The sequence below is a fragment of the Oppia nitens genome, unplaced genomic scaffold (assembly GCF_028296485.1).
Source record: "Oppia nitens isolate AA-2021 unplaced genomic scaffold, nextdenovo-longstitch-racon4-pilon3 scaffold5_pilon_pilon_pilon, whole genome shotgun sequence".
Taxonomy (NCBI): domain Eukaryota; kingdom Metazoa; phylum Arthropoda; class Arachnida; order Sarcoptiformes; family Oppiidae; genus Oppia; species Oppia nitens.
Genome location: NW_026533243.1, coordinates 4,460,024 through 4,473,786, shown reverse-complemented (window position 1 = coordinate 4,473,786; position 13,763 = coordinate 4,460,024). Strand labels below are relative to the sequence as shown.

Genomic DNA, 13,763 nt, shown 5'->3' with positions numbered 1-13,763 from the left:
ACTTTATAATAAAATAAACATATCGTAACTTATATTCAACAAAATTTGCGATAAACTGTAATAATGTTTTTTACATTTATCTTAAGCACATATCATTAAGTTTAATGAATATGATTTAATTAGTTTTCTGTAAATTATTTCATATTTATTTCATTGCTATTCAATCTAAATAATAATCTAATTAAATGTTATAATTATTTTTTTTGTAGATTCATTGTCAAAGCTTATGGTGAAAAAATCATGAGATTTATTGATAAGAAAATTTCTAATTAATAATAAATCTACAGATAAGTGTTTATAAGTGAAACAATGGTTAAAATCCATAATTCAAAGCAAACGTTGATCACTAGATCCAGTGCTGATGTGTCATCAGTGAAGATAGCAATGAATAATTGCATTCATAAAAATCATAAAAATAACACTAATTGTAAAAATATGAGAACTTTATATATTACACAACAGTTAAATCACAAGCGTTTCAATAACTTATTGATGACATTCATGTGGTTAACAATTGTGTCATTTTTGTCCATTTGTAACATATGTGATGCCACGGACTTAAGTGAGTCAGCCGGTGCTGCGGACAGTAGCTCTCAATCAGTGATAGCCTCGTATTCAATGCAGAATAAGAGCATCAATATAACACATTTAGTCTACGATCGCAACTCATCGCTTCTATATGTCGGTGCCTCCAATTGGATCTATCAGTTCAATAACAATCTAACCAAAGAGGCATCCGTACAAACCGGTCCATTACAAGACAGTCCTCAGTGTTCGGCAAGTGATTGCAATGGCATTGAAGACATGCATCTAATGAAYAATATTAACAAATTACTTGTCATTGATCCGTACAATCGGGTGCTCATTGCGTGTGGTTCAGTACGTCAGGGCTCATGTCAGAGACATCGATTGGCGGATATTAGCCAACGTGAAGAGTTGGTCACTGTTCCCGTTGCCTCTAATGACGAGAACTCGTCCACAATAGCCTTAGTGGGACCGGCAAAATATTTCGGACCACAAACCAGTCCAGTGCTTTATGTGGCGGCCACTAATTCCCGACTTGGACCCTATCGTGATATGGTGCCGGCTATTAGTAGTCGTTCCCTTGAGTCGGGACCCAAACTATTCAATATTATCGAAAAATCCTTTACCGACGCCCGAGTGGACATCAGTTCTCATTTGCGCGACTATTATCTCGTCCGTTATATCACTGCTTTTCATACGACAGACTTTGTTTACTTTGCAACCGTTCAGCGGAAGTCTCACTTACGGGCTCTCGAAGAATGGGGCTATATTTCACGGTTGGCCAGAATTTGTCAATCAGATCCCGGCTATAATACATACACTGAAGTAACAATCCAGTGCTTGGGATCCGACGGAACTGATTATACGCTTCTTCAAGACGCAACTGTTGTGCCGGCCGGTGAGGATTTGGCCACTGATCTGCACATTAATATCGGAGACAAAGTGTTTGTTGGTGTCTTCACTACTGCTGTTGAACACACGTCTACAGCCAGCCATCGATCAGCAGTTTGTGTCTATCGTCTCGCAGATATTGAACAGAAGTTTACGCAAAACATACACTTGTGTTATAACGGTTCGGTGGCTACACGTGATATGGACTATATTGCCGGCAATTTACCCGACTGTCCAATGCCTGGTGTAAGTGTTATTTGAAATTATTTTGTTATATACTTTAATATTCATAAATATTAGCATTATTTAAAATCTAATTATAAATTCAATTTTACCCAAATTTATTTCATTTCCTATTATAACAAAACATTCATTTTCTCATATATTTAATCACAGAATATTCTTTGTATTTATAAAACATAAATTTATTTTTATTTAAATCTTTGTTTATTATGAGTTTCATTTAGTTTCCTTCCTATTATTTTTGCAATATTTATACATTTAATTTTTATAAATTATATTTTAAATTTTTTCTAACAAAACACAGCTAACACTTGAAAACTAGTGTTTAAGATTTTAATCCTATATTATACTACTTATTCACTGACAAACATTAAACACAAACACATAATAAAGTCTTGAGAGGAAAAATTGTCAAAACTTTTCATAATTGAATTTATGCTTTAAAAGGCTCTCTCTTTCTTTCTCTCTCTCTCTCTCTCTCTCTCTCTCTCTCTCTCTCTCTCTCTCTCTTTCTCTCTCTCGCATCTCATTCACTGTTTAAACTCCGGTAAAACTCTTTAAAAAAGTTTATACTCTTATGAATTGATGGCAAAAGCGTTGTTGTCTATGCTGTGGCTTAAAAATATTGAATTTCAAACATAAAATATTTTTTATTTATTCTTCATAGTTATAGTAAAATTCAATATTTATTTTAGAGCTTTAAAATGCATACATAAGGGAAGTCATATTTCTCTTGTTATCCAATGCTTACTCTGTTTCTCATATGATGAGTGAAATACATAGAGATATAACTTATATAAAGTATATTTAGTTTAATGCAAACATAAGGGAAATATAAGAATCAACTGTTTATTTATTTATTTAAAGGGTTTAACTTTTTAACAATAACTTTACTCAATCAATAGGTATATCTAATTATGTTTCACTTCATTTCAATGATAGACAATCATATCATAATACTTCACAGTAAAATCATCATAAAATTAATATAATATTTAATTAAATTTCTATTTTACTCACACAAATCCTATATATAAATATATATTTAGTTAGAATATTAATAATAAAACAAAAACAAAAATATATTTATGAATATTGACATTTCTTTTTCTATCCTCCCTTTCCTCAACATATGGGCATTCATACAGAGGGGAGGAAATATAGTGTCATTTTGTTCGGAGACATTAAAACTAAACGGCTCTCAACCCATTCAAAGTACATCAGCCATAACTTATTCAAATACCACACTGACATCAGTGGTTTCAATGACCACCGGTCAACACACCGTTGCCTTTGTTGGCACAAGAATGGGTCAACTCAAGAAGGTATGTCCACTTGACTACAAGTGTTTTTTATTATATTATTTTATTAACGTTATATTATCACTTATGGCTATCCATTGCCTCTTTTTATGTAATATTTGTGTTTCATTATAACAACACATAAAAATAAATTTTTCGGTTAACACATGTGTTATGTTTGTGTTAAGAACCAGTAAAAGTAGTGATGATTGTTATTATGGTTATGGATATCAATCAATGACTCAATTTATGGTCACAACTATACAACATATTAGTGATAATGACATGAAATAGCTCATGAAAAAGACAAACAAATAAATGTTTGCTTTACTTTAGTATTTTTTGTAATCATAATTTCATTTAACAATATCTTCTCTATACTAGTAGTATAACTAAAGCTGTAATTCTTACATTTAAATCTAATTATAATATTTTTACAAAAAATAAGTATTTTTTATTATAAATTTTACAACTTTAATATAACTATTTTTAATGTTAACGATTAGTTTTTTTGTGTAAAATTATTGGTTGTTATACTTTTAATGCTTTTTCTTGATTTAGATGCTGGAAAAGGGTATTAATGTTTGCCTGTACTCAATGTACATAAATATTAAATTCAATTGAATTAATGTGACACAAGGATTAGTAGTTATAAATTAATTGAATATTTTATATAAGGCTTTCTCTATTTTTTACATAAACTCCTTTCTCTATCACTCTTTCTTTCTCTCTTTTCTTACTTTTTTAGTAATTCTCATATGAATACAATACTACATATTATATATTTAAAGAAATAGCTTTATTTTATAATTTTAAATTTTATTGTTTGTTTGATAGTCAATGGCATTAAAAGGCTTTTATTTGTATGGTTTTGAATTTACATATAATTTATACACCTCTGTGTTTATATATGTTTTGGTGACTATACATGAATACTGTATGTCATTATTTGTTATAATGTTTTATTATCATGTATTAGATATACATTATATACCGGTATATATACTACAGTACAGTATATACAGTATCATAAATTTTTATTAAATAGAAATAATCCAAAACTCAATTAATTCAAATTCAGTTGATCCAAATGATTTTGATTAAATGATTTTAACCAACATTTTTATAACAATAATTTTTTTTTAAATAATACAAATGTCTCATATTTTTACTGACAAAAGACTATAAAGTTATTATATGTTATGTTTCTAAAGTTATGGTCACAGCTACCAAAACGGCTATAAAATCTATGAACATATATTAAATTTGATGAATTGATTAAAAATATATTAATAGTTAAGTTGACTCATTTCAGAACATATTTTTATATTACAATAACATTCAGTTTTAGTTATTTTCTAATATTAAAAATATGCAAAATTAACTATATTTTTAAATAAAATCATAAAGTTTATTATACAACCCTTATAACTTGTCTGTGTTTATTTGAATTTTTTTTATAAGATTATTGCAAAAACAATATATTTTAGTGTAAATACAAAGTACAAATGTTTGTAGATAATTTAATAACTAATTAAATTAAAAATTTGGATTAAACTAAATTTGTTAAAATAATTTGGATAAAATATTTTATATTAACTTTTTGCAATCCAACAAATATATTATTGAAACCCGAAATTAATTTTGTTTTTATTACAATTCTTGTTTGTAAGAGATGTCAATATATAAATATATTGTTATCTATCAAAGATAGTGTTGTTATTATCATTTGGAAACTATAAGGAATTGCAAGTATTTGACAATACTATATATCAACTTATATACAATTTGTATATTGAAGTAATGTCTCATCAATAATATCTTGTTATGTACTATATTATTGAATTGATAGTTGTAGTGATGGGGATAGCTATGAGCACCGGGCGTTGTATTTTGAGCACAAATTTTCTTTTAATATAACAATCTAATTGAAAAACATATTTCTTTTTTTGTTGAAAGAGAAGAAAATGAAATTTATTACAATATGTATCCTTAATTGCTATATAACTCTAACCATATTTCAAATAACGGGATCATTGAATGAGTATTAGCTGTTATACCAATGCTTTTTCCAATTATTGCTTCACTATTGTTACTATTGTTTATTAGGAGCACAGGTGACAAAATTCCTTCATTTTGCTGGACAATTAATGATCTCCCTATCCCTCTATCAATCTCTCTAACTTAATATAACTTTTTATATACACCATATATATTGCTAATAAAATTACATTACCTCCCGTTCCCAACCAAATCGACTCGACTTTAATTCCACTCTTCATTAATCCGCCGACACTTAAGTTCTTACAAATATTTTTCTACTTTCTTATTGCTATTTGTTATATTATTTTTTACTCTCTCTCTCTCTCTCTCTCTCTCTCTCTCTCTCWCACACACACACACATTTACCCACTCACTCACTCACTCTCCCCTTTCTTTCATAGTTACACTGTATGTCCAATCATTTCATTTATTTCAATGAAATCCTTTAAATCCGAGCTCTTTTATCTTTAGCTATTTTCTACTACTTTCTTCTCTTACACTTTAAGGACCTTAGAGTTTAATAGCAATTGAAAGGATTTTTCGTTTAAATTTATAGATATTTTTTATGCTTTGAGAGAAAGAGAGAGAGAGAGAGAGAGAGAGAGAGAGAGAGACTACTATTTATTACATTGCCTTCAATTTGACAATAAATTACTTATTTCTAACATTTTTATTATGTGTATTTTTACATACAACAAAATATTTTTGTTTATTATACAAATTACATAAAATTTATTTTTAAGTTAGATTTGCTGTTATATTTGGTAAAGTATTATGTTTATTGCTTACTTGTCATAAAAAATTTTAATAAAATTACTTTTGGGTTATATTGTAATGTATTTTAATAATAACTATATATTTTCAATTGTAATTTCAAACTTTCATAATTTCTTAAATGACATTAGAATTTTAAATAATTAGAGTATTAAAAAATAAAATTAAAAATATAAWTATACAATATTATATAAAGAAGTTATACTTTATTAGTTATTATATTAAATTATATGTATATTAGATGTGATTTTAAAATGAATGCATGATTTAGTTATATTTGAATAGTTATTAAAATATAATTTTAAACAAAATAAACATAGTACAGTATATGCCTAATATATTTATTATTTATTTAACATTTAACAAAAAAATAAAACTTAGATTTTGTTTTATATTTTAAACACAAAAACTAATAAAATCTCAACCTTTATTATTCACAATTGGTTTATTATATGAGATAACACGATTAAATAATTTTAATGTACAAATGTATGTTAAAAAAGATAATATATGAATACATTATACTCTTGAAAGTACATTATACTCTAATGTTGTAGTTGTTATTAGATTTTATGAGATTAAATCAAAATTTCTTATCAAATTTTTACATTTTATTTTTAAATTTTTTTACATTTAAATATATTATAATTATATACAAGTTTTTTAAAATTAATTTTTGTACAAAAACTAATTAATATTAATTATTTTGCATATTATTTATTACAATATATACATTATTTTTTATATTATATAACTTTAATTCTTAATTATTTTAATATTACGTATACCGACTGATATAATGAATATTTATATTAGTTTAAGCGCTAAATAAATACAGTATATTTGTATTAATTAAAACTTTGTTATATTATTATATTATATATATTATTAGAAAATGTAATTTTTTAGTTTATTAATTGTGAACTCAGATTAAATTCAATTAAGATTTTATTTTTGGCTAAGACTTACTGAAAGACAAAATCAACTAATAATTAGCTCTCAATTGTATAGTAGTTCTGTATATGACATATTGTGGTATAAAATGAAACATTATATGAAACAATTGACTAATAATATGACTATTTTAGTGAAACACCATTAAATGTTCAAATGAGATACAAAATGTTTGCAACAAAAATACAGTACAATAAAAACTAGTGAACAGTGTATTGGAATTCACAAACAAAACACAACACAATTCGTTGTGAAAATAAATGGCAAATAAATGCAATGTTAGGCAATGTTAGGCAACGTTGTGTTGAGTTGAAAAATAAGGCAATTCTTCTTTCATCGCATCACAACATCATTTCAAAGAAACCTCTCTCTCTCTCTCTCTCTCTCTCTCTCTCTCTCTCTCTCTCTCTCTCTCTCTCTCTCTCTCTCTCTCWCTCWCTCACTCACTCACTCATTCACCAACAAATAGCATTACAAATATAATCTTGAATTTCTTATTCTGTATATAACAACAGTTACATAACAGTTAAATGTTAAAAACCATTTGTTTGTCGATTATTTGTTATCCAAGTTTTCAGTTGCTTTGCTTCACATTGTTTTTCATAAGGTTTCGGCTATTTTTGTGCTGTATTTTTATATTTAGTATTCTTGCGATTCAATGGCCATTAATGAGACACTACTCTTACACTCACTTTCAGCCACTTATTTACTAAAATTTTTTTGTCGTCTATTATATCCTGTTTTGTTTTTAGGTTTTTTTTTTATTTTGCGACGAATAACTAATGTTAGCATTTATTGACTACAAATTAGTCTTTTAGTTATATGTAATCAATTCACGTTAAAATAGTTGCAGTAAATCAATAGACATTTTATAAATACAATGTATGTATCAATAAATTTTTTAATTTATTTTCTATTCAGTAATCCACAAAAAAAAAACATTAAGTATAATACAGTATTATTTAAAATACTGAATGATTAATAATAACTATTAAATTTGTCTATTTTAGTTAGAAATTGATTATATTGTAAATTTTCTTGATTTATTAGATATATGCATTGTATAATATTATTAAATATTGTTTATACAAACTAATAAAATAATTGACATTTATATTTTAGTATCATTGAATTTTTTATGCAACTAAACATTTGTTTTTTTCTATAATTGTTTCAATACTACAGTGATATTCATTGAACTTCTTATTATTTGTGCTGAATTTGTGTTAAATGTTTTGTCTTTTTATTTTATTTCTATTGTTTTTTGTTGTTTTAGTTATATCTATTTTTATTTGTTTGTAAGTTATTTATATCAATTGATTGGCTCCTCAATGTCAGCACTAATATCTACTGAATATTTTTTTGCTCACAGTTTTGTAGTTCAGTTAAGTAGTGAATTACTTAATGAATTATATTTTATTTTTCTTATATTAATAGCTCTCTCTCTCTCTCTTTCTCTATCTCTCTCTCATTTACTAACGAAACATAAAAACTATGTCATCTTTTATATTTACTTTATATAAATCTAGTAAAACATTTATAATTTACTATTACATACTGTTTGTATAACATATATGACATCCTTCCTATGTATCTAATGTTTATAACTATAATAAATTAGTTGTGTTATTGATGTTTAGTTCACACAATATTAGCTTGAAATACATATTAGTATTAATTGTTTTATAGTACAATATATGTAATAATTTTTTATAATAATTTAAAAGTTGCAGACGATAATTTTTGTATTATTGATTAATAAATATTTTTATAATATTAATAAATGAATAAATATKAACATATGTTACATTAAGTTGAAATATCATTTATTTTATAAGTATTACTATTATTATTATTAGAAAGTACGACTATTACTAACTATTGCTACTATTATATCAAATATAATATGATTTTTTTATACAATTTGTGAACAAAATGTATTAGCCTTTTGTTTTGATAGCTTTTAACGACATTTTCCATAAGGATTGGGATTTTTATCTTTTAGTTTATTTATTTTGGTAGTATTGTTATATTTTACTAATATATTGATTTTTGTTATTGTTGTAAATCTTATCATTATTTATAAGTTTATTATTAATAATAGAGTAACTATGAGCTAAAAATGTATACATTGATCAACAGCTAATAATTTATGAAAAAATAAGTTTACATTTTAGTGAATAAATAAAAAACGATTTTAATCAATAGTTTATATAATTTTTAATATTTCATTCTTTTATTTTTTATTTATTGAAAACTATATTTCAAAAAGTAAAGAGATCGAGACATTTGTTTGACTTTAATGAGTGAAATATAATATTTCTTAAAAACATTAATAAAATTAATAAAATTATTATTGGAAAAGAGAAATACATTTTTACAGTAAATTTATAGTCATAACAGAAAATCTATTTTTTAGAAAAAAATTCTCAAATTTCTCGTGAATTTAATGTTTATTTTACAATATTTTACATGAAATGCCAAAACAAACTCAAAGCCGAAACTTTTATTGATATATTGATAGAGATTTAGACAGAAGAAAGTTTAGAAAGTCTAGTATTTCTAATTTAATGACTTATATACTGTATATATCTATATATATATAATAGTATATTATGTTTGTCAAACATTTTATTTTATACTATATGTACATTGATTTAATAGATGAGAGATAGGAGAAAGAGAGAGAGAGAGAGAGAGAGAGAGAGAGAGAGAGAGCGACTTTAAATTTTAAGAGTTTTGGTCTTAACTTTGTTTGAAATTTAGACATTTAAGACTTATTTTTATATTTTTTGTCATTGGATTTTAAAATTTCTCAAATTACTAATAATTTTAGTTAAATATATATTTTATATTGTAATTATTTATAGATTTTTTGTTTCTTTATAAGGGATGTATAATAACGATACACTTTTAATAAATAATAAAATAAACTTGATGTTTTATGTTATAATATATGGTTTATTATTACAACCGGTATAGTAATCATAATATAGTATAACTTCAAATATATTTTTAAAACTTTTATTATATATTTTTTTGTAATTAACATTTGTATTTATATTTATAATTCTAAAGAATTTATAAGAAAACAATAAAAACTTAAGTTTCTAATTGGATTTATTTAAAAATTAGTATTATTTTATTTATTGTTAGACATTCCCTTTTTGTTTTTAACATATAACAGTATATTAAAATATTTTATATATTTGTAGAATAAATGAATATTTTTTATAAATCTATATTATATATATATATATAAAATATAATTTAAATTTTTTTATATATAATGTACAATAAAATTTATAAAATATATTTCTACACTATGTTTAGTTAGTAAATTGTAATACATATGTTAAGTATTCCGGAGTCGTATTCATTCAAAAGATTCACTTCATTTACATTTTATTTAAGCGTTAAGTGAACTCTCACTTTCATATTATACAATAATAATAATAATAATAAACTTATAAAGTAAAGTTAACTATAAGTTTTTTTTGCTACTCTATTTGCAATTTTATTGATAATAGTGAGAAAAAGTAGTAAAATGACATGAAATGTGTGACACAAAAATTTAAGTCTAATATAAGAGAGAAAGAGATTACTTATTGCATACGAATAATATAAATAATAAATTACATAAATATGTGTTGAATTTGAGATTTATTCAATGATTATATATTATATATACTTTACAGAGAGTCTCAAAGTTTAAATAATCCGTTTTTAAACGAGATTTTATATATGAAAATGAAATGAATAACTTATAACTTAATATATGATATATTCATTCATTTACTGTATTCTAAATGTATTGAAAAAATGTGATGATTTTATCAAAACTTTTATTACAATTTATCCACACTTTACAGTCATTTTCATGATTTGTATGGCAGCAGATGTAGCATAAAATTGAATGATCTGAAGATTCTGAACAATACTTTTATAGATTTTTATATTTATTTATTACATTTAAACTAACAATATATATATATATATTTTATAATAGTTTAGAAATTAATTAAAATATAATATTATTTTTCTAGATATCTTAATTAAATATATTTTATTTGGTATTAATATTATTTCAGAAATAGAAAATAATTGTTTTAATATGACTACAAAAAATTTTGCGCATATATTCTCAGTGCTTATCATTAAATAATCATTTATTTTAATAAAGCGATTCTTTGCACGCAATCATTAGCAACAAAAATAAAGAAAATTATAATTCAATAATATATATATTTTTATTTGTGTTTTGTCTCACTATTTTAAAAGCATATCATGCATATAATTAAAGTTAAGTACTGTTGATAATATGTTGGTATATATTTTGTATTAAATATATAAAATATAATAACATTGTTATTGATTGACATCTCAACAAATTACATATTCTATGTTCACAAACTGTTAACACATTTTTATGTTATACTATATATAATGTTTGATGTTTTGTGAAATTTATTAATATACAAATACAATATACAATTATAATATACAATAATATTAATCAGAGATCAGTCACTTACTGTATTTGTTTTTATATTATCTTTTGTGTCTTTTCATGTTATTTATGGCAAACAGCTATTGATATCTCGTTCAGAATTGGYGGAAGAGTTTGAAGAAGTGGACATAGATTTAGGAAATCCTATTTTGTCTGATATGATAATCGATAAGACGGGTCAATATATTTTCGTCGCCTCTCCTTATAAGGTATGTCTTATGTTTTGCTTTTATTATATATATATTTCTTATAAAACTTTTACATCATATATGTTGTATCAATAGATTCTCTGTTCAATACGTTATATAATTAAAACAATCACATACCAGTGCTCACTAGGAACTGGATGTGTGATTAAATTGCATGCGTGAGTGTTTACATAAGCATTCAAATGAATAATATGCTCAACCATTGAATAACTTTATATAAAAATAATTTTTTATCAAAAGTTATGCTAAAAATTAAATGAGATATTAGTTTAACTCATCAATGAATTCATAAAATGAAGAATTTACTCCAATGTCAGTGATATTGCAAAACAAAATATTTTTTATATTTTTTTGTTAAATATATTCATTCAGCCGACTATTATCCGATAAGAGCGGCTATCAATAACAGCCCAAACGTTTTGTTTATCTTTTAATATATTAATATATATATTATACARYATTTTTTATATTTATCTATTAAAAAGTTTAATAAAAATATTGAAGCGATTTTTTAAAAGTAAATTACATATAAATATATTTGTATAAAAAATAAAATATTTACTGACATTTTAWAAACTAATAATATTTAAATAGAATTTAAATGATTATATAAATTAAATTGATTTATATATATATATATATATATATAATAAAATTGCATTTACTTAAAATATCAATGTTTTATATAAAAAGTTTATTAATTAAGTAAATGATTGATTGAAATATACTATACTTTATAAGATATCAATAAGACTGAATTGTAGWMTAATATATATAATAATATATATAATCGAGAAATTTTGGCTTTTACCCCCCCTTGAAGCCAGAAAGTAGGGGGCCCCTACTAATTTTCGGCGCCGAAGGCGCCGAAAATTTTTTTCAATTATAAAATTTTATATTAAACAAAAAAATAAATATTAAATTAGTTTTAATATAAATTAATAGCTTATGTATAGAAAATAAATAGATAAAAATGCTTAATTACATCAATTTACATTATTTACACTAGTTAACTCCACAAGCTAAAAAATAAATTCCCACCAAATTTTCAAAAAAATTAATGATATTTTATTTTATTTATAGCTATAAAAGATAATATATATTTTATTTCTTATTAAAAGTCGAAAACTAAGATTTATATATATATATATATAATAATAATAATATTAACTAAATATTACATAAATAGAGTTGGGGCATACAAGGAAAAAAGCTCCCTTAAATTCCCACCAATTTTCAAAAAAAATAATCAAATATTTTATTTTATTTTTTAGCCTTTATAAATGATAATATTTATATATATTATTTCTTATTAAAAGTAGAAAACAAATTTTTATATAAATTTTAAAGTTATTATATTTTAATATTTTTAAATTTTATAGTAAAATGTGTTAGTTATTTTTCAATATGAAATACTATGTAAAAAAATATTCTTAAATTAATTATTTAGAACTTATTTATTTCTGACAATTTTATTATTATTATTATTAAAACGTTTTAATAAATACAGTATTAAAATGTGTTAGTTAAATATAAAATACTAAAAAAATATATATTTTTAAATTAAATTAATTATTTAGAACTAATATTTTATTATTATTATTATTAAAACGTTTTAATAAATACATATTATATCATTAATTTTTAATCAATAACTATTTTTTTTAAAATCTAAATAATATTTTTATTTAATAATTATAATTATATTTGTTATATATATATTTATGCAATTTTTAATATTTAGAAAACATTTTGAGTATTGAAAGAATATTTTTATTTGTTAATTTATTGAAAATTTAATGGGAATTTAGCGGGAATTTTTTAGTGGGAATTTATTGGGAATTTAATGGGAATTTAATGGGAATTTAATGGGAATTTACTCAAATTTGGCAAAAATTGTCGTTTAAAAATGCAATAAAAAATGTTCACCCCCCCCTATACCCCCCCCCCCAAGCTTTTTCGAAAATTTTGCCATTTTACCTCCCCCTATACCCCCCCCCCCCTGAAATCGAAAACCTTTAGCAACCCTGATAATAATGTTAGTTAATTATAAGATGAGTGATAAACAAAATAAATATTTTCAAAAAAAACTTGAAAAGTTTTGTTTTCTGAAATCTATACGAGCCTTTTGTGTGTGTGTGTGTGTAGCATTTCATTTTGCGAATTTTGAAATTCTGAATTAGAGGACTACTAATAATGTATTGAAAAGTTTAATTAAAATTTTGATATCTCTTCGGGAACATAGACAAAATGGCGGCCAAAGTAAAAAAAATTTTAAGAAAATTTTTTTTAAATATAGATTTGAATAAAGCA

General features: G+C 23.5%; 1 protein-coding gene across 1 annotated transcript in view; it reads left to right on the top strand.

Moving 5' to 3' along the window:
- The first annotated feature begins 306 nt into the window (after positions 1-306).
- The window catches only part of LOC128961540 (plexin-B-like), a 28,827-nt gene continuing 15,370 nt past the window's right edge, over positions 307-13,763 (top strand). Inside the window, exons 1-3 of the mRNA XM_054307790.1 lie at positions 307-1,662; positions 2,808-2,984; positions 11,322-11,450. Coding sequence (XP_054163765.1) covers positions 310-1,662; positions 2,808-2,984; positions 11,322-11,450 — 1,659 coding nt within the window. The 5' untranslated portion in view covers positions 307-309. The remainder of the gene's footprint in view (positions 1,663-2,807; positions 2,985-11,321; positions 11,451-13,763) is intronic.